The 22,365-nt window shown below is 51.8% G+C and overlaps 1 protein-coding gene across 2 annotated transcripts in view; it reads right to left on the minus strand.

The window, feature by feature from the left end:
* The window catches only part of RIMS4 (regulating synaptic membrane exocytosis 4), a 61,571-nt gene extending 40,174 nt beyond the window's left edge, over positions 1-21,397 (minus strand). For both annotated transcript variants that reach the window (XM_065892564.1, XM_065892563.1), the window contains exon 1: positions 21,301-21,397. In XM_065892564.1, coding sequence (XP_065748636.1) covers positions 21,301-21,397 — 97 coding nt within the window. The remainder of the gene's footprint in view (positions 1-21,300) is intronic.
* Between the last annotated feature and the right edge of the window lie 968 nt (positions 21,398-22,365).

Consider the following 22,365-nt stretch of genomic DNA (forward strand, 5'->3'; position numbering starts at 1 on the left):
CCAGTTCCCTGGGAGAGAGAACTCAGTGGCTGAAGCACCTGCTCACTTTCCTGGGACAGGAAGGAGACTGAAAGCAGGGGGCATTCCGCAGCCAGCCAGGGCAAGCCCTGGACCCAACAAATCTGTTGGTGTGGGTACCGGGCAGTGACTCAGGGTGGAGTGGGGGCCGCAGACAGTGGACAAGGTGTCAATGGCACCCGCAGCTGCCAGAGCAGATGAGAAGACCTAAACCGCACTCCGGCTGCAAAACCAGCCTGGGGCAAGCGTGCTGAGCCGCCCGGCCACACAGTGCTCCCCGAGGACTCTTTTATGCCTGCAAGATGCTCAAACGCAACAAAGCTGGATTTCCCTGGTGGAACACTGTGGAGGGAGAGAAGAGAAAGGACCTTGCGGACCTGCCTGCCGTGGAGAAAACCACGGGGGCTAAGGCTGGAGGAGCCCCTTAACCCTGTAATATAATGGTCTCCCTCCTTCCCTTCCTTCCTTCCTTCCTTCCTTCCTTCACAACTGTCTGTTCCAGAAGCCTACTGAAGGTGGGAGAAAAGAAGAGGATTAGACGGAAGACATGGATTAAATTCCCATCCCGTCTCTTATCAGCTGAGGAGGTTTTAGAAACCCCTTAACCCTCTGAGCTTCATCTTCCTATCCGTAAAAGGTGGGTGATTTTACCACCTACTCCAACTCTGTAAGGCTCAAATCATCCTAATAATACTGACAATGATGACTGTCATTTAGTGAGAACTTTTTGACGATGCAGCTCATCACCTATAGTAGGGTACACATTCAGCGCTCAATAAAAACCTCTTGGATGTTGAATTTACCATGTAAATATTTTACGTAACAGTAGTAGCAGTAATCATGATAATGATAAACTATTACAGAGTAAGTGCTTTACTGCTGTACTGAGCATGTACGTTACTCAATTCTCCCAATGACCTGAGAGGGAAGTACTATTATTATTTCCATTTAAGACATAAGCACTGAGACACGGAGCAGTCATTTGTTTAAGGACACAGCCAACAGGGTAGGACCAAAGAAGCGGGGGGGTGGGCAGGGTTTAAATCCAGGTCTGGCTGAATTTAAAATCTATCGCCTCTCGAGTCATATAAGTACTTTGTAGACCACAAAGGACTGCACAAATTAGATTTTCCATATCATTGCTGTGTTAGGATTAATGGTGATGGTGACTCGGCACAAGGGGAGAAGGCCTTTCTGCAGTCGAGCTCTCTGTCAACGGAAGGAGCTGCCCTGAGAGGGTGTGAGCTCCCTTCACTGTCACCCGAGGGTGGACCCCCACTGGACTGGGGGTCTGAGGCATGGTCCCCAGATGGGAGCCTGGGTCCGCACCGTGAATCCCAAATGAGGCAGAACATCAGAATCACCTGGGGAGCTAGTGACGCAGTAGATTTCCAGGTTCCAGCTGAGGTTTTCAGTTGAGTCGCTCAGGATCCTGGTTGCAGATGGAAGCGCATGGGCAGAGCAGGTGAGGAATCACTGGGCTACTGAAATGCTGAGCAGCCTCTGCACTCAGCATTGCTGGATCCTAGAAGCCATGGGAGCCACCAAAGGAACCCAGCATGTGCCCTCAAGAAGCGTGTGATCGCTTACTAACCACAAAAACTTGTCTGTGCCAAGCATTACACCCACGGCCCCACAGACTCCTTCTCCCAGGCCACCCCTTCCCCGGGTTCCCCGTGTCCTCCTTCCCTTTTCCAGCTTCAGCATCCCCTCCTCCAGGAAGCCCCTCCTGACTCCCAGAACTAGGGACCCCTCTTTGGGCTTCTCCAATGACGAGATTTTCACTTGTGGACATGTGTGCCCATGTCCACCCCTGCTACCCCAGGCTGTGATGGGGCTGGTGGTGGCTCGCTCAGGACCTAGGCCCAGCGTAGACAGTCACCAAGCATTTGCAGAGAGGGACTTGCTCTGCTCCACAAAGGATGGGCAGAGGAGACAGAGAGGAAAGCAACCGCTGCAGGAAGGAGGTAATCCAGGTCACCAGGTTCGGAGGAAACAGGACCTACAAATTCTCCCTGCCACTGTTCAGAAGCAGCCGGGTCTATTTATAGTTCGCAAGCCTTCTGCTTCTTGCATTTAAATGCCGGGCCAGGCATGGAATAAAATCCTGGGTAGGTCTGTCAGTTTTTAAATTTATTTTATTATTTTTTTTTACAAGAACAGGAGCAGAAAGCAGGGGGGAAAAAATGAACCGAGGCTATTTGAGTGAGCTGCCTGGTGCTGTCCCTGGTCCTGCCTTGGCAAGTCTGATGCAGTTCTAGACCTGATCCTAGAAATCAGTGTCCCTGTAGAGACCAGGCCGTGAAGGTCCTTTTAAGGTGATTCTTAAATAGTGGCTTTGGTTTACAAAACAGTATCACAGCGTGACCCTGCCTTGGTTTAAACACGCATTCCTGCACACATGCATTGTACACACACACAGACACAGACACACACACACAACTGGAGAGAAACAGCCCCAATGGTTAAACATTCTGCTCTTGGATTATATAGAATTGGAGTCATTTTAATTTTCTTTCTGTGTGCTTTCTCTGCATTTTCCCAAAGTTTGGGTACACAATGCACAGCCTGAGAAGGTTAGGCTCAAGGAAACTGGCTCTGCCATTTGCTGTGGGGGCGACCTTGGGAGAGGTCCTTCATTTCTTCATCGGTAAAATGGGAACAGCAACAACAGGACCCCCCCCCCCAGAGGTTCCCTCTGAGGGCTATCCAAGGTAACACACATGAAATCTGAGCACAGCACCCGGAACGCGGCGTATGCTCAGAAAATGCAAAGCTAGAATAACTCTACAAGCGTTTGAAACTTGTGAAAGCACAAGATTGTTTTAAGAAACTAAAATGATAAGGAGTGACTCTCTGACTCTCCCACTCTCCCGGCTCGTGAAGGGACTAGACTACAGCCTGGGAGGGCTCAGAGGCCTGGGTTCCAAACGCAACCTGGCCAGAAATGCACCAAAGGACCCTTCACTCCCCTTGCCGTCTCGCCTTTCTGACTCTGAAAAGGATGGTGCTGGTGGGTAGACTGGTAAGTACCACTCGTCTCAGCAGATGCCTGAAGAGGATGACACAGCTCTGGTCTTCAAGAAGGGCCAGGTCCTGGACACAGCTCCAGAGCCTTTCCCAACCTGCCACCCCCCTTTCCTGACCCCACCTCCTCCCCACACCCATCTGTTTTTTTTTTAATTTTTATTGAAGGATAGTTGATTTACAGTGTTGTGTTAGTTTCAGGTTTACAGCAAAGTGAATCAGTTATACATACGCATTCTTTTTTAGATTCTTTTCCCATACAGGCCATTTCTACAGAGTATTGAGTAGAGTTCCCTATGCTACACAGTAGGTCCTTATTAGTTATCTATTTTATATGTAGTAGTATGTATATGCCAATCCCAATCTTCCAATTTATCCTTCCCCCCCTTACCCCCTGGTAACCATAAATTTGTTTTCTACATCTGTAACTCTTATTTCTGTTTTGTAGACCCACACCCATCTCTTAATGCACCTACCCACAAGGCATCAATAAACCTCAGGACACTCTTCCTTGACCACACAGAACCCCCAGGGGTCTGAAGCACCTCCCTCCCCCCTTCCACTCCAGCCTCGTAAACAGCCTCTCACCCTTCAAGGCTGTACTCAGCACCCCCGGCTCAATGGGGTCACCCAGTTATCTGCTCTGCTTGTCTCTCCTCCTTGGCTGCGGGAGGCCCCCGTCTTACTCCGCACCTACCTCAGCATCCAGCACATTGGAGTAGGGGGTCAGTAAATACGCTGACTGCATAAATAACACTTTAAAATGAGAAAGGGCAGTGCAGAGCAGTGGTTAGGCCCATAGATTCATGGGCTCAGGCAGACCTGCATTTGACCTTACTGTTGAATGACCCTGAGCCAAAGACGAGCATCTCTTCTCTGAGCCTCAGTTTCCTAATGTGTGCAACGGGCATGACAGTTGTACTCGCTTCGTATTCTGATGTTTTGATAGGATAATCCAGTGTTCAGAGTACTCAGCATGTGAGAAACACAAAATAAACATTTGCTGTCACGATAAGGATGATTATTGAAAATGTAAAATGACTTTAATGATTATCTTGGGACACCAGAGTGTCAGCACTTTCCCTGGCGGTCTTGCTCAGGGCCCCTCTCTGGTTCAGGTCCATGGGACCCCGTGAACTATCGGACAGGTTGCTACCTGCACAAAGGTGCCCGACTGAGCTGGGTGGACACACAGCCTGTTTTCACTGGCCAGGTGGTACACCCACGGGCCTTTTCCTAATTCATCCTTTTACAGGAGGTACCATTTAAATTCAATCACCTGGGGTGGGGGTGAGGCTAGCACAAACATGCCATACGAGCCATGTGTGTGCACCAGAGCCCACATGTGGGATCACGAGGGGAAGAGCCATCCCTGGGCGGCTCTCACTCTCAATTCAAAGGATGATGCAAAGGCCCCACCCAGGGCCCAGGGCAAAAGTACAATGGAGGCCGTCATACTCATTCTAAATGTTTAAAAGTTATAAATCAGGCTCTTACATAAAACATGCTCTAGCCTTCCATTCTGACAAATATGCCTTCATAATGACCTTGAAGGCCAGGACAGGTTCAAATTTAGAATCCTCTGAGTTCCATGGCTGAATATGGAGAGAGGAGCTGAATACAGGCCCTCTGCTGTAGCCCATCCCTTCCCGTCCTCCCCACCCCCGCATACCCAGGGGCCCACTCTGTACATGTGTGTTCTGTTCTCACCTCCACAAACAGCTACTTTGCGGCCATGTATCAGGACACCCGTGATGGAGGAGGGGCCCAGGGAAGGGGTCTGGACAGACCCCAGATGCTGACTCAGGGCCGTTTGGACAGGGAATTCCAGGGTCCCACGTACCCGGAACAAGGCCTAGAAAGGGGGGTCCAGGTGGGCATGTCCCCATTGCCCCATAGATTCCTCACCCAGTGAGGAGGGCTGGAGATCAGCCCAGTAGTGCTGGTGACCCCAGATCAGGGCCCTTCTTGCTAAGTGTAAAGGCAGGAATGACACAGCCCATGGTTCCACCAGCAGCCAGGTCTACTGCCCCCCAAATAGGTCATGAGAAAACTCATCACAGCCTGACATAGGGCAATTCTCCTAAAGACTGCAGTCTAATTTTTTACCAAACCTTTTCACAAATCAACAGATTCTGGACTTCCCTGGCGGTCCAGTGGTTGAGACTGCGCTTCCACTGCAGGGGGCACAGGTTCGATCCCTGTTCGGGGAACTAAAATCCCTCCTGCTGTCTGGCGCGGCCAAAAACGATAAAAAAGAAAAAACCTGCAAATCAACAGACTTGCGGGTGAGGTGGGCATGCAGCTTCTCCCACCTTTCTTCCCTAGCGAGGCCCAGATTTAGGGGTTTAAATATCTTGGGAGGCGCAGGGCATCTGCAGGCCCAGCCCTACTTTGAGCCTTTTCTGGGGCTGGAGACATACAGACCCCACTCTCAATTCTTGCCACAGTTGGGCTGCAGACAAACCTTCAGACCCAACCTTTAACTAAAGAGTGGTTTTATTATTTTTTTATTTTAATTTTTTTTTTAAAGGATGTAGACATTCACCTCTGGAGAGAAATTATGGGTTTCAAGAGTTCCTGACAAAGAGCTTCATTCCAGAAATGTAAAGTCACCATTTTAAATTTGGTTCTTATTCACTGCTGGGAAGTATTAGAATGAAGATTACAAATTTAATAATGTAACATGACAGGAACTGGCCCGGCCTCATCTCCAGGGGAGTAATTTGTTCCTGCCTTCAAACTGGCACTTCCCAGCCTCGCCTCACCACCAGACCTGCCTGGTGACACACTCCTGACTTCCGTGTCTTGTGCTCTAGCCCACACAGCCAGCCTAGACAGCAAAACACCATCACTGCCAGGGTCTGAGGAGTCAACGCTGGGATGGTCTGACCCATTTGGGAAGAGTCACTATAACAAAGGGAGCCATCCCTGGGCCTCCTGGCCCCATTCTTCTCATCCACAACCAGAGAGGTCTTTGTAAACCCCAGATCTGAGCCTGTCACCTCCCTGCTAAAAACCCAACAGGGTTCAACTCAACTGTTCTTAAGCTCAGATCCAAGGTTCTTGACTTTAAAGACCGAGTATGACCCAGTCCTGCTGCTTCACTAACCACATGTGCCTTCAAAACACCATGTGCCTTTCCTACCCCAGGGCCTTTGCACAGCTGCTAATAATAACAAGAATTAATATCTACAGAGCACTAACTGTATGCCAGGCACCGTGCTAAGGGCTTGACAGGTGTCTTCTTATCGATTATCATCCTGACCCTGGGAGGCAGGCAGTAGAGCCAAGTGGGTAAGCTCAGACTCTGGAGTCAGGCATCTGGGTTTCAATCCTACTTCTGTCTCTTACTGTGTGATCTGGAGCAATGTACTTAACCTCTCCATGCCTGTTTCCCCATCTATAAAACAGGGATAGTGACAGCACCTGCCCCACGGCGTAGTTGTGAAGCTCTGATGAGTTAAGGGAGGTGAAGTGTCAGGATGTGATGGGTACTGTGTGTTAACCACACCTGTCCTCATCTTACAGAGAGAGACAGAAGCAGGAGTGATTAAACAACGTGGTCAAGGTCACACAGCTACCAGTGGGAGTGTGGTCTCCGGATGCTGAAGACTTCAATTTTTGCCATGACTTGTCCATTGTAGAAAATTTGGAAAATACCAAAGAAGTGCAAACTAGAAAACAAAAACTACCCATAATTCTGCCCCGTAGAAGTAATTATGGTCAATATTTCCATCCGTGTGCATGCGTGTATATGTGTGTGTGCGAGAGAAAGAATGAGAGAGAGAGAGAGGAAGAAGAGAGACAGATGAGGGGAGGGGGAGACAGCCACAAAGACCGAGAGAATCCAAGACTTGCACCCCCAACTCCCATAACCGACCCCAAGTCCGTGCTCTCAGAGTCATGGCATCCTGTCTCACTCCGCCACTCCCCGGCCTTCATTTGGCCGACTCCACTCATCCCTTAAGTCTCAGCTTCGCTGTCTCCTCCCCTCCTCTCCCCCAGCTCAGTTCTTCCAGCTCCAGCCTCCCCCGGCACCCTGCACTTGACCTGTGCGGCACTAAGCACAGTAATGATCAAATGATTAGTTGTTCCTTTGGGTTGTCTTATGTCTAACCCCCTCCCACCAGACTGTAAACTCCATGAGGGCAAAGACTGGGCTTGTCTCGGGTCATCAGCACCTACTGGAGAAGAAAGAGAGAGAGGGAGGGGAGAAGGGGGAGGGAGAGAGTCTGGGAAGGTTTGGGGTTCAGCTCCGCCTTCCCAAATCAGGGCTCCCCTGGGTGGGATGCAGCAGAGAATCACACAGTCCCTGACCTGGAGGGGCTCTCAGTGTGGCAGTGAAAAGTGATGTCAGCCAGACTTTGCAACTGCTGGAGAGAGAGAAGAGAAGCTCAGAGTGCCATGTGAATGCCCAGGAGGAACAATCAACTCTGCCCGAGAGAAGAGAGGTGTGCTTCCTGGAGGAAGTGGCATCGGAGCCCTGAGGGGGAAGGTGGGGGCATCCAGAAGACGAAATTGCCCAAGCAGAGGTACAGGAAGCAGAAAATTCGAACGAGCCTGCCAAGAATGGAGGACCCAGGTTTTGCCTGGAAGTAACAACTGGCTGAAAAGGCTAGAAATGCGAAGTTAGATCATCTGGCCCTACCCCAAACTCATTTTCCTGTTCATCCTGTCACTTTCTCTCGGGTACACTCTCCACACACAGTCAGGCCTCTGAACTGGCAGGAGCCATCCCCTGTCCAACATCCCTTTAGCATTTCAGTGACCGCTGGCCTGACCTCCGGCGGACCTCCTGTTTCTCTTGGCCAAGGGCAACAGACAACGCCCTGCCCCCACTCCATCCCCATCCCCACACTTGGCCTTCAACCAGCGACTGATGGGAGTTGGTGTATAAGCACCCCAGCTCCCTCACTCCTGGGTGGGATAACGGAGGTACATGCTCTCCTCCGGGGGCCTGCAAACTAGGGCCCATGGGCTAAATCCAGCTCACTGCCTATTTTTTTTTTTTTTTTAATTATTTATTTATTTTTGGCTGTGTTGGGTCTTCGTTTCTGCGTGAGGGCTTTCGCTAGTTGTGGCAAGTGGGGGCCACTCTTCTCACTGCCTATTTTTGTAAATAAAGTTTTGTTAGAACACAGCACCACCTATCCATTTGTATATTGTCGGTGGCTGCCCTCCAACTGTGTAATCCAGCAGTTGGGAAAGTGACCTTATGACCCGTAAAGACTAAAACATCCAGGGTCTGGCCCTCTACAGAAGTTTGCCAAGCCCTGTCCCAGAGCCCCCAGGAAGACTCAACGCGGTTGCCCTCGGTCCGGGGTAACTTGGCTGATAACACACTGTTTCCCTAAGTGACTTTCTCATTCCCCTCCTGGAGTTTCATCCATCACCTCGGGAACCACATGAACCACGTACAACTGCTATCTGACTGCTTTGACTCCTAAAAATGGCAGTTTCCTGTGGTCCAACCTAATACTTGTACTCAGATCCTTGTTTCGTGGGGAGCCCAAGCTAGGACAGGAAGACAAGCGTCACTGTGCCCATTTCACAGATGGGCCCTGATCTGACACGGTTCCCACGCACACGCTACAGACGTCAGCTCTGGGGGTTTTTTTCTTTTGTTGTTGTTGTTGTTTTTTTTTGCCATGCCACGCGGCTTGCAGGATCTTAGTTCCCTGACCAGGTATGGAAGCCGGGCCCCCGGCAGTGGAAGCACGGAGTGCTGACCACTGGACTGCCAGGGAAGTCCCTCAGGTCTGGTTTTGGACTCCCCACCCCAACCCAGTCAAAGCCTTGCCAGGTCCTTGCTATATGCAGTATCATTAGCACACCTGCCAGGCTACCCGAGGCTTATAGCTGTGGGCTTGTTCACCTAAAGAAGAAAGCAAGGCTCGAAGAGACCTGCCCAGGGTCACTCAGCTGACAAATGGGGTCTCAAATCCAGGTTTCCTTATGACAAATTCAGGGCTCATTCCATGACAAATCAGCTACCCCTTAACTTTTCACCTCAAGGAGTCTGTCAGTCAGGTCCCCTGCCCACATCTCTGGAATCAAAGCCGATTTTCCATGAGGATCAGGTGAGCTCAAATAGGCAAACACCTGTCAGGCCCAAAGGTCTTTATGTTTGCAAGGTACAAAACAGAAAACCAAGATAGACACCTTCCAAAGGTACCTAGGGGACTTCCCTGGTGGCGCAGTGGTTAAGAATCCGCCTGCCAATGCAGGCGACACAGGTTCGAGCCCTGGTCCGGGAAGATCCTACATGCCGTGGAACAACTAAGCCTGTGCACCACAACTACTGAGCCTGCGCTCTAGAGCCCACGAGCCACAACTACTGAGTCCACATGCCACAACTACTGAAGCCCATGTGCCTAGAGCCCGTGCTCTGCAACAAAGAGAAGCTACCACAACGAGAAGCCCATGCACTGCAACGAAGAGTAGCCCCCGCTCGCCACAACTAGAGAAAGCTCACGTGCAGCAACGAAGACCCAACGCAGCCAAAAATAAATAAATTAAAAAAAAAAAAAAGAGGTACCTGGAAAGAAACCCACCAGGAAGCACAAAATACACACGTATATTCATGGAAAGAATTAAATGTAGCACAGAATGCTGGAAAGACCACAAGGGTTGGAGGCAGGCCCAGGTTTGCAGCCCTGTCCTACCTTTCACCAACTTGACCTTGGCCAAGCCAGGAGTCCATCTGGACACTCGATTCCTCCAGCCCCACCTAACGTAATGACCACGCACACCTTGTGGGACCATGGAGAGGGTGACCTGTAATAGGGGTAGGCACTACCCAGCACAGAGCTGGCCACACCTGCTCTCCTCACTCTGTCGTCAGAAGTTCCCAGACAGCTGGTGGGTGGACCCAGCCCAGCCAGAGCCCCTTTACCAAGCAGGACACCCATCTCACACTGCTGCGAGTTTCTGCAATTCCAGCTCACAGCTGCCCCTTCTTTGGAGAGCTGCTCTTAGCTGATGGGAGCTGCCGTGCCCCAAAAGTTATGTCTCCGCTCCCTCGCCGCCCCGGGGGGACTGTCCACAGCCCATGACTGACTGATACGCGAGTCCAGAAGGCCAGTCAACTCTGTGACGCCATCCACCCTCTAGAGCTTCCCATGGGTCAGGCTGAGGCCAGCCTGTGGCTGAGTGCCCATCGTTAGCTGCATCTTTTCCTGCCCATCCTGCATCCCGGTCTCACCTGACAGCACTGCATAGCATATCACCTACACAAGAATCCACGTCTCAAACTAAGACAGTGGAAACAGGAGAGAGTTCTCCCATCTTCTATATTCTTTTCAAGTTGAAGACCGCTGGGAGGAGTCTAAGAATACTACACATGTTAATTTCTCCCTCCCTCTTAGCACCCACCCAGTTCCCATCAGGGCCAGGCATCCCAGTTTGGGGGTCCCTCTCCAGGACCCAGCATACCCAACAGAAGCTAGAGAGAAGTGGCTGCAGCTTCCAGGGGCCAGATGGTTTGGGGGTGGGTTGGCCTGGGTCTGGGTGGGCCCCCAAGGCACCTGGTCCAGTGTTGGTGTTGGGCCCAGGCAGATGAGAGATGTTTCTCGACATTTGCTGAGGAACTAATTAATTTCCATTACAGGCCCCAATTAGTGACATATCCTCCCACCCACTCCCAAGGCAACTCCAAGCGGCATTTCTCAGGGACACCAAGTACCGGAAATGCAGGGTATGGACTTGAAGCCTCAGGTGCCAATAGGGTGCAAAGTAGCCACTTGGGTCACCTGGGAGAGGAAGAGGCCCTGACTGGGAGTCCAGAAACAACAGTTCTACTCCTGGTTTTACCAGAGACCTGCTGTAAGGCTTTGAGCAAACCATGAGATCCCTCTCTGGGCCTCCACTAAAGATGCTAGAGAACTTCAGAGAGACTTCTGGCTTAAGGGCTCTGAGACAGTAATAGCTAATACTCTTAACACACTTCTACTGGATTCGGGCTCTCTACAAAGCATGTCACAAATACCTACTCATTTAATCCTCCTGACACCTTCAAGGCAGGGAGGGGTTATTATGGGCCCATTTCGCAGTTGAGGAGACTGAGGCTCAGAGAATTTAAGTCACTTGCTCAAGGTCACACAGCCAATGAGTGGCAAAGCCAGGATTCAAACCCAGGCCATCTAGCTGTGGAGTGTGTATCATAACCACCACTGTGCTATATACTGCCTGGTATAATCTGACTACTCTTGAATCCTCACGGGACTGGGCACCACCATAAGTGCTTAATAAGAATTTACTAACTGGAAAATAAAGAAAAAACTGGTAGCCTAAAAGACCATACTGGTGGTTTGTGGGAGTGGGACTAGGTGGCTGAGGTGTGAGGGAGACTGATGTTTTCTTGGGTGTCCTTTGCGCTGTTTGGCTTTTCACCACAGAACATGTTACTGTCAGTAACAGCAGCATAAAGGGTTGTGAGAGCTAGAAACAGTGTTTGTCCTAGGGAGGGGACAGGAGACCCAGAAGACGGAGGTGCCTGGGGCCCTTTTAATTGGATATTTTTTGTGCTTCTAAAATGTTGTACCAACTGCATATATTACTTAATCCAAATAATACTTATTCTTTTAAAAAGTATTCAATGACCAATCAGCCAAGGATCAGCTAGAAACTTTGGCAGGAGGGGATGCTCTGGGGATGAAAACGACCATAGAGGCAGAGGAGCAGGGGAGAAATCCAAAGGAGGAGATGGGGGCCTGGACAAGTGTCCCCTGTTTTCTGGGAGACTCTGGTTGTATCTAGACCAAGCCCACTAGACACCTCACTGTGTAAATGGGGATCCTGAGGCCCAAAAGACAAAGGGAAGCAGCCAGAGGAGATGCTGAGATTTGGCGGCTGAACGGAGACCTCTTCTCCTGACTCCTAATGCAGCCTCTCAGGCCTCACTGGGCACAGAGTAAGCACCAGCTGTCCAGACCCGAGCCAGGAGTCCCAAACGCAGGCAATGCGCTCCCACCATCCCACACTTCCTGCATCCAGGAAGTCTACAATAGCAGGAAAGGCCGCACTGCCATGTCCTGAATGCCTTCTATGCCTCACACATGCATTATCTCTAATTCTCACAGGGTAGAGTTATTCACTCCATTTTACAAAGCACGAGGCTGAGGCCCAGAATAGTTACGTATCATAATCAAGAGACACAGCTAGTAGGTGGCAGAGATTCAACCCAGGTTTGGGGCCCTCCAAAGTCTGTGCTCTTTTGCTATCCTGAGCCAATCCTCTTGGAGAAGTGTCTCCCATCAGTTGAGGACAAGTCCCACCGGGAATGTATTTGTAAATGCCTGTATCTTCAGACTCTGAGTTTTAAGGGACTGGATGGGAATCTTATCACATCATATGGTTTATCCCCCACGCCTCCAATCTAAGCAAAATCTCAACCTTCCCTAGAAAATTACCAGCGACCCCTTTCTTAGAAACATCTAAATAAACTGACTCAGTAAAGTCTCTTGGTAGCATTTCCCAGCATTTTGCCCCTTAACATTGATGGTCCCTTTGATTTACTTCTTCCCAGCACAGACCTGTCCTCAAATGAACCTCCTGGTTTTAACACATAGTCCTGCCTTTCCCCAATGCAGGAAAGGGACCGCGTCCTGTTCCCTTCGGTAAAAGGTGCTAGACCTGAGCCCCTCAATATTCCACAAAAGGATATTATGGTCTGATGTGTTATTCATGTCGACTCATTTATCATTTATACAGATGACTTCCAAAAGGATTGATGGGGTCCTTCACATTAAACCCAGTGCAAAGCAGGGCAGCAGCTGAGGCTCATTTGATCCGAGACCATGTGATGGAAACATGAGTGCCTGAAGACTAAACCCGGGTCCTGAATTTGGTACTCAACGTCCCCAGCATCTAAGACACAGGTAGCCAGGAGACATCCCAAGTTGAGAAGAACCCTTCATTTCTCTCCAGCTTTTTCTCTAACCCAGTGATTCCCAAAGCAGGCTCCCTGGACCAGTATCAGCATCACCTGGGAACTTGTTAGAAATGAGATTTTTTTCAGGGGATTTCCTTGGTGGCGCAGTGGATAGGACTCCGTGCTCCCAACGCAGGGGGCCCGGGTTCAATCCCTGGTCAGGGAACTAGATCCCACACACATGCTGCAACTAAGAGTTCGCATGCCACAACTAAGGAGGCCATGTGCTTGCAACTAAGGAGCCAGTGAGCCACAACTAAGACTTGGTGCAACCAAATAAATAAATATTTGGGAAAAAAAAAGAAATGAGATTTTCAGGCCCCGCCCCAGACTGAATGAGAAACTCTGGGGTGAGGCCCAGCAATTTATGTTTTAACAAGCCCCCTCGATGATTCTGACCCATTAAAACCAACAGTAACAACCACAATTGCAGCAGTAACCTCTAACTGAGCATCTACTACGTGCCCAGCATTAAACCAACGATCTCATTAGTCCTTTTAACTGAGGAAATCTTTGTTCCACATACCCGGCTCTGGGGTAGGTGTGTTTTGTGCATTATATCAATGTATTACTCACAATAACCCTTTGAAGAACTTGCTATTATTATGCCCCCCTTTTACAGATGAGGAAATTGAGCCCCGGAGAGTTGAAGCCACTTGCCCAAGGTCACACAATTTAGAAGCAGTAGAGGCAGGATAAAAATTCAGGTGTGTTGGATTCCAAAGCCATGTTCTTTCTGTCCCACCACGAAAGCTCCCCAGAGTTTCACAGCTACGTCACCCTGAGAAGCTATACAGCTGGGTGGGGTGAGAGTTGAGGAGGAGAGAGGGGCAGGCAGGGAGGGCAGAAAAAGCCCTTCCAAGACTCCACACTACCAGCTACAATGTGAAAGGAAGCCACGTGATGCACTTAAAGGCACAGCCACCTGTGTCTAAGGGACTAAAAAGACAGGGATTCGGCAGTTCTTGGCCTCTCTCTGTCTTTACTCAGCTGGGGGTCTTTTCCATTCCCAATCTGAACTTCAGTTTCCCCACCTGATACTCCTTATCATTGTCTACCAGGCTGAGTGATCTGCCCCCAGCTTACTTCTCTGACCTCGTTTCCCCTCATGCAGTCTAACCACGCTGGTCTGCTTTCTCTTTCCTAAACACCCAAACTCCGCGCTGACCTCAGGGCCTTTGCACCAGCTGTTGCCTCCGCCTAGATCCCTCTACCCCCTCATATTCCCATTACTGGCTCTGTCATTCAGGTCACAACTCAAATGTCACCTCCTCAGTGAGCCTTTCCTGACTATCTTACTTAATGTTATCTCCCATCCCATCAACCTGTCTTATTTTCATTTCATTTAACACAATCTGAAATTATTTATTAATTGCTTTCCTGCTTATTGTCTGTCTCCTGCACCTCAGAACATAACTCCGCGAGTGCAGAAACTGTGTCTGCCTTGTTCCCCCGATATAGCCCCAGCACCTAGAATGCTGTTTGGCACTGAGCAGCTAATTAAATATTAGCTGAATGAATAATACCAAAGAAGAAAACCTAGACTCAAAGGCCAGAGCCCTGGATCCTTAACACGTGACCTTGGCAAGCTGCTTTGCCTCACTGAGCCTCAGTTTCCCTCCCTGCCTAATGAGGAGAGTGGACTAGATGCTCTCCAAGGGGCCTTCCAAGACTGCTAGCCTTGGAAAGCCAGGCCTGGAACCTGCCCAGCTGGTCCATTCAGAAGAGGCAGCTGGCCAGGGTCCCTGCAGCAGCTGCCCCCTCCCCACCCCCACCCGTGTCCCTGCCCAAGCCACGCAGTCATCTCACTGCCCCCTCGCAGAAACTTAATGAAGTGCGCACTGCTAAATGCAGTTACAATTACGGGGGCTAAGAATAAGGCGCTGACATCAGCCTTGTCAGTTTCCGAGTGAATCAGAAGGGGAGGGGGGAGGAAGGAGAAAAGGGGAGGGGGGATGGCTCTCTGGAGCTGTCAAGTGGAAATAGCACAGCGTTAAATATAATCCAGCATTGGCCTACATCGGTCTGGAGAGGCAGGTGATGGCTCAGCCCCCAGGGCCAGGGCAGACAACTGGATTCTTCAAGGAGGCCAGGCAGCCCTCCGATGGGGATCATCCCGGAAGTGATGGCCAGGAAGGCACTCCAGTGGGCTGGGGTGCAATGCAGTGGGACGGCAGACCCTGGAGGGATGTATCTGGATGTGAACAGGCCCTCACACCCTGGCCTTTGTCAGTGGCTGTTTTGACAGCCCAAGCACAGCCCCTGGGGCTTACACTGCCCATTTCAGGCCAAGAGGCAGAGGGTGGTCTCTGGAGTCAAACATGCCTGGGTTTGAATCACCACCATGAAACCCAAAAAAGTCACTAAACTACACCAAGCTGCCTGGCTTTTCCTCATCTGCAAAATGGGTACATCGGCAACAGCTGATACCCCTTTTGGCTGCTATATGATTCAGTAAGATTATGGAAAGCACTGAGCACAGCCAAGCAAGCCTCTTGATCATTTTCTTTTTACAACCCCAAGAGATGCTCAGACAAGGATAATTAACCCCTTTGTCAAGATGGGGAAACTGAGGCCCAGGACTTGCCTGAGGTCCTAGCACCAAAGTGGAGTCAAATCCGAGCCCCATGGAGTAAACTGGGTGGGAGAAGGAGAGAATTCCAGTCGGTCATTCCAAGGGACTGGGTGTGGGGTTTGGAACTGGAGCTCTGACAGTAAGACAGTGGGTTTGACTGGAAAACATCATGGGGTGGGGGGGGAGGGCGGTACACAGATTACAGTGGGGGAGATGTCTGCACCCTTCCGAGCATGTCCTCCAAAACTTGTGCCTTTCCAACAATTCTTAAAAGAAATGCTGAAGCGATGGTTGTTAAGGCCACAATGAAGAGATGTCAGAAGAGGCAGAGGAAAAGAAAGGCCCTGAGATGGGAGAGAGGGTCAGCTGGCTTGCGGTCTGCTCTCCTCCACACCTCCGCCCTGCCCTCACTCCGCCTTCAATTAGTTAGAACAGGCTCGGCCTCTGGGATGGAGGTGGGTGGGGAGGAAGGCAGAGCCTAGTTCTCAAAGGGAGACAAGGGGAAGGGGCCCCTCCTTTCCCCTTCCCACCAAACAGAACCAGGTGGGCCTCTGGCAGCTGCAAAAGCCAAGGAAGCTGAAGCCATGAGTCTGGCAGCTTGGGGACAAGGAAGAGAGGGTGCCAGAGAAAGACAGAATTTTAGGAGAGAGCTCGAACTGCATCAGAGCAGATCCACAGGCCAGTGATCTGTGTAATGGGGGAAGGGATGACTCCCCATCACCCAATTTTTCTGAACTACTTCTTTCAGAGTAATTTACGATAAAGTAGTTTGGGTCCACACGCTCACACACCCACAACTTGAACGATGGGAACAACTGGTTCGATTCTTTACTATGCCTCAGTTATCTAACACTAGAAGAGTTCTGCCCAATTCCCAGCCCATAAAGGAGATTACAGTGCTAGGTGGTAAATTAGGGAAAGGGGCAGAGGGGGGACAGGAAGTGGCCTGCCCTAGGGACGAGGGTGGGAATGGAGGCTTCAAAGCCTCCACCTCATGCCCTCAAGTGGCCCTAATCCTGAAGGGTATTTTAAGGCCTCCCCCGTCACCACTCTCCCTTATCCACCCAGCCCCAGCCCCCCTTTAGGGCTGAAGTACTCTGTTCCCACCATCTCAGGGGGAAGGGATGGGACAGCAGGACATTTTGTTTCCCAGAAAAAGCTCAGGTCAAATTTCAAGGACAAAAGTTAGCACTTGGTCTGGGAAAGAAAATCTTGCCAAAAGGAGTAAACTGGGGAAGGGAGGGGGGATTCCAGCGGGGTCATTCCAGGTGCCTGGGGTGGGGCGGGATTTGGAGCTCTCATTACCCCTGCTGAGATCTGTCTGGCAAGACAGGAGTATCTCCACCCCACGAGCCAGGAGAAGTAACTCAGACAGCCCCCTCCATTTCCCCTCTGTCCAAAAATGAGGGGAATGGGCTTTAGCACTAGTTTGTGGGACCCATCCACCACGCCACCCCACCCACCAGATTTGGTCTGAGCGGAAGAAGGCAGTACCACGAAGGGCTTTCCAGCCCAGAAATGTGGCCCAAACTGCTAGGAGAGGGACCGGTAGCCGGCCTGTGTTGCCATGGCAACTTCCTCCTTGCGCTGGATAGAAGCATCCTATGGGCAAATCGGAGCTGGCTGCTCCAGCTTCTCCGCCCCTCTCCCGGGCGGGTGGGGGAGAACTGGACGCCAAAACCACTTGGTCAGACTCAGGGACACCATCCTCAATTCCAGACCCTGATATAGCAACGCCCTTTGGCATCTGCTGGATACTGAAGACACTCTTGCTCCCCAGCTGTGCCCCAAGGCAGAGTGGCAGGGCTGGGACTGTAGATGCAATGAAAATTAACTGTTAAAGAGAACAGGGAAATGGGGAGCTAGGTGCTCCCCACCCTCTTGTTCCACATGCAAGTCCCCCAAATCCCATCTTTAAACCCCCTCCAAGAAGAAGGGCCCAACTCTGCCTTAATAGCTATAACAGTACAATAAAATTAGCTTATTAAAATTATGAAAGCTAACATTTTGAGGACCAGGCTACCCCCCCTCCTCAAGCCCACAGATTCTTTTTTACAGTCGTGCTCAGAAATAAGTCTTACTTGGTAATAAGAAAGATAAGAGCTAACAGGTATTGAGAGCCTGTCTAGTGCCAGGTACCGTACTAAGCCCTTTTCGTAGCACAAAACAGCATAATAATCAACAGCACAGATGCCCGAGATGCTCAAGTTCAAGTCCTACCACCTCATTTCCCGGCTCAGTGGCCTTGAAGAATATTCTCTCTGTGCCTCAGTTTTCTCATCTGAAAATGGGGAATATTAAATGTTAATTTTATAGAATTGCTGTGAGGAAAGAAAACAATATTGTAAGTGCCTAGGAGGATACTTAGAGAAAGGTAATCGTTTAAAAAATGTTGACCCTCTGTGGTCCGTGCTATTATTTTCTTCCTCCAAGTCACCAGCAACCAACAATATAGATGTGAAAAAGCAGAGGTCACGTGTCTAACTCCTCCCTGCCCCACCCCTCCTCAATTATAAAGCCAGTACCACCAGCAAGGCTGAGCCATGAAGACACAGACACAAAAAATGCCTCCCAAGAGCATGCCTCTCTAAAGCCTCAGCATCTTTGTGAAAAGGGGCAAAAGCAGTGTAAGTAATGGGTTCGGAGTGCACGATGGAAGATGCTCCTTGGGAGGAATTCTAGGAATCTGCAATGACCAGCATCCTGAACCACAGGGTGGCTAGAAAGGGGTGGAAGGGGCAGCTTCCTTTGCTGACAAAATGTCCAAGGCTCCCAAGCCGGAGGCAGGAAAGTGCTCTGGCCCAGTTAAGGCTAATGAAAGTCTCCTCCTCATACAGTTTCTCAGGAAACCAGCTGAAGGGTGGCATGTAAGCCCTGAAGATGGCTCTGAGTCAATCCGGTTGATGAAAAAGGTGCATTGGACAGGAGTCAGAAGCAGCAACAAAGGGGAGGCACCCAGATGAGCCAGAGGCCCATCAGGGACACTTCTGAGTCATCGGGGACAGAGGGGCAGGAAACTGGTGAGGGGACGGAGCAAAGAAGAGAAAGGTAAAGCAAAGCCAATTCTGACAGCCCTGCAACTGGAGCAGTCTCTGTACAGTATCTGAGAGATATTCAAACTGCTTTTCGAAATTAGTTCAGGGTGGTGCCGTTCTGAAAGAATAAATCCAAGGGGCTTTTTTATTTTTTTAGGAGAAAATGAATGACTTTGAGAAGAACAAGAGAAATTAAGCACCAAGACAACGTTCCCTACTTCCGGTTTTCACCAGACACTCATTAGTCTTCCTGAAAGGAAACTTCACTTTCTCCCTCCCCCTCCCAAACTCGAAGCATCCCTTAAGATGAGCAGACAGTGAGCATGAGATGCCCAAACCCAACTCCTGGCTGCCAGCCGCTCCCTGGGACCTCTTCACCTGGGAACCATTTTCTACACAGTGAGATTTGACTTTTTAAAAAATCCTCTTTCAGAGAGAGGGCTAGTGTCTTACTGGAAAGAGACCTGATTTTTGTCTTGGCTGTGTGCCTGCCTCACTGGGTGACCTTGTGTTACTTACACACACACACACACACACACTGGGGCTTCAATCTCACACACATGCATACATTCACACAAATACACACACACACACCAATGTGGGGGTGAAAAAGGGTCGGACAAGATGATTTCTAGGTGCTCCAAGTGAAAAACTTAAGAATTTGAAGAAACCCGCTGGAAAAAAAAAATAGGGACCTTTAAAAATCTCTAATATTCCATGAAGTTATCTACTCTGACTCACGTGAGACCAGAGCAAGTCACCAGCAACCAACAATAATAACCAAGGCATCTGAACCATGACACGGAGCATGACTTTGAAGAAAAACCCACCTGTCCCCGCCACTGATGCACCTTGCCTCTTGAGACCCAAGTGGCCTGTTGGGATTTCAGGAGCATCCTTGAACGTCAAGTGAGGCGTGGGGGAGCCAGCTCACCGAGGCAGGTGGGGCTCCCTCCCCAAGCCCCCATGCTAGCCGGGACTTCCTCTCCGGATTTTGCCACCGGGTTAGGAGAGCCCCTCCACCTCTCTCCTCACTTTGCCTTGTCCAGAATAATAATACAACCGCCCTCAGCTGCATCACGGGGGAAGTTAAGCCTCTGAACCTCAGTTATTTTTTCTGTAAAATGTAGATTCTGTAAAATGGCTCTGCAGTAACCATCTTTACTCCACCCCCATCTCCAGGTCAACAGCAAGACAGGTCTGTCAGGGGTCAGCCTCACATAGCCCCATTCACTCACTCAGCCAACACTTTCTTCTGGAGAACCTTCTCCCTTTCTCCCCACCTGCCTCCTGCACCAGCAGAAAGACATGAACAGCCATCACCCACCGTTCCATCCAAGGCTTATCAGATAACGGGGTGACCAGATAAGGGTCCCTGCAGGCAGAGAGTCTTAAGCAGGGCCCATGAACTCCCTAAAACTGTGGACAAAAATTTTTGGATGCTGCCTATGTGTATTTTTTGGAGAACTTGTCCATATTTTCATCAAGTTCTCAAAAGCGTCCATGAAACCATTTTACTCCTCCCCACCACACACACCCCTCTCCCTTTCATCCCCTCATTGAATTAAAATACTCTCAGATTTTCAGCTTACAAAACACTTTTAACTTTACCTTTATGTCTGAGGTACTGTCATCCCATTTTACAGATCGGGATGTGGAGGCTAGGGGTGGCATGACTTGCTCAAGGTCATGGCTAATACGGAGAGAAGCAAGACTGGAACCTCATTCCAACTCCCAATCTGGCACTCTTTGGGGAACTCTCACCCAAGCCCTCTAGGTACCCCACCTGTTGGTGGCTTCGCTTCCTCACCGCAGAACCAGATCTGAAGCCCTTCTGTTTCCTCTGCCTGGTCCCAGGGCCCCCAAGAGCTGTTTTCCCTACATTTCCCCGCCCCTTGGGCTCTGGCTGGGGTTGCGCGCAGGCCTGGGAGCCTGAGGTTCGGGCCGCTGTATGGTGGTCCGGTTCAGCCCACCTAGAAGGGCTACTCCAGGCACAAGAGCACCCGGGGTCAGGGGCTCACTCCGGAGGGCGCGCAGGTGTAGAGTCGGTGCCGCCCTACGCCTCCCTCGGGGAACCGCCGGGAAGAACCGAGAGGAAAGGCCGTCACCCGACCGGTCCCCTTGCGGTCCGCCTCAGTCCTTAAAGGACTGGGGGAAGAGGAGGAAAGACAAACAGGGGCGCTCAAGGCCTTGGGCGCAGGGCGGGGGTCTTGTGCAGGGAGTCAATGAATGCAGCCAAGACAAAGATGGAGCGGTAAGGTTGCGCGCCACCTCCAATGGCGGGGGGCGCGTCGGAGCCCCGGGGGTGAGGCGGCCAAAGCCCCGGGGTTTGAGGAGTGGGCACAGAAAAGAGGCCCGGGGAGGGTGGCGGGTCGGATCCAGGGACAAGACCGGGAGCATTCAGTAGGCGCAGGTGAGTAGGGACAGCTAAGTCCAGGCGACCCAAAGGGCCCACTTGCGGAAAAGGGGTGAATGCAGATGATCTAGGGGTCCCTGGGGGGCGGCGGGAGGCGCGGAGACCCCACATCCTAGAGATCTGAGGTCCTGTGGGTGGGAAAGAAGACCCTGGGGGCGCATCCCCGAGCGTGCTTGGGATTGGGGGTGGGGAGGAAAGAGTGGCCACCTCTTAGGGAGCACTGGGTCGGGGAGGGGGCCTCGGGATCTGGCTCCCGGGACGCCCCCCGGGGATCGGGGGCGGGCCACGCGCTTACCCGCGTCCTCGTCGTCGAAGGAGTTCATGCACGGGAAGTAGATGGCGAGCGCCTCGAAGGAAGCGGACAGGCTGAGGCGGCTCTGCGAGCGCTCCATGCCCGCACCGGCGCCGGGCGCCTCGGCCGCGGCGGCGGCGGCGGCCGGCTTGGGCAGCTTGGCCGCCCCATTCTTGACGCGGAGTACGGCGCGCGGCGTGGTGGCGGCGGCCCGAGGCCGGGCCGGGGCTCCGCGGCGGGGCTGGCGGGCGCGGCTGGGCCGGAGAGCGGGCCGGGACCTGGCGGTCCGCGGACCCTAGGCGCGCTGTGCTCCCGGCGGCGGCGGTAACGGCGGTGGCGGTGGCGGCGGCGGCGGCGGCGGCAGCGGCAGCTGTGGCGGCGCAGCTCGCTCTGGCCCGCGGCGCCCATCGCCGGACGCGAGGGGCGGGCTCGAGCCGCCGCCGCAGCCAATCGGCACCTCCCGAGGGAGGGGGCGCCGCGCGCGGGGCGTGGGAGCCGGAGGGCGCGGGCGGGGCCCCTGCTCGCCGCCCAGGCCGCCAGGTGTGCGCGCCCCAAGGGAGGAGCGCGCTGGGCTGCTTCGCTCCCAGTCCAGGGGCCGCGCCCCCCAAGTTTTCCCCTGACCCACACTCAGACCTCATACTCGCCACGAATCCAGGCGACCAGTCCCCGACTGAGACTGGCCTCCCCCCAGGACGCAGACTCGCTGGAAAGCGACACAGTTACAGTGACCGGCACTGGAGATCCTCAGATTCACACATGAACCGGCAGAGGAGCACAAACAGGCACCCACAAGAGTGCATTCACTCTGCAATGTACACCACGGACACCCTCAGACTCTTACACACCCAAAGAGATTCACCCAGACTCACTCACTCATAGAGACCCTTGGGGTAACCAATCCACAGACCCCCTTAGACTCCAGACCTCCGAGACCCACACAGGTAGGTACATCCACGGACACACACAGACTCACAACCAGAGACCTGCAGACACACTCAGAGCGACAAACAGGGACACCCTTAACCACACAGGGAGACCCTCCGATCCCACACGAACCCACAGAGAAGT

The sequence above is a fragment of the Phocoena phocoena genome, chromosome 15, assembly GCF_963924675.1.
Source record: "Phocoena phocoena chromosome 15, mPhoPho1.1, whole genome shotgun sequence".
NCBI classification, from domain to species: domain Eukaryota; kingdom Metazoa; phylum Chordata; class Mammalia; order Artiodactyla; family Phocoenidae; genus Phocoena; species Phocoena phocoena.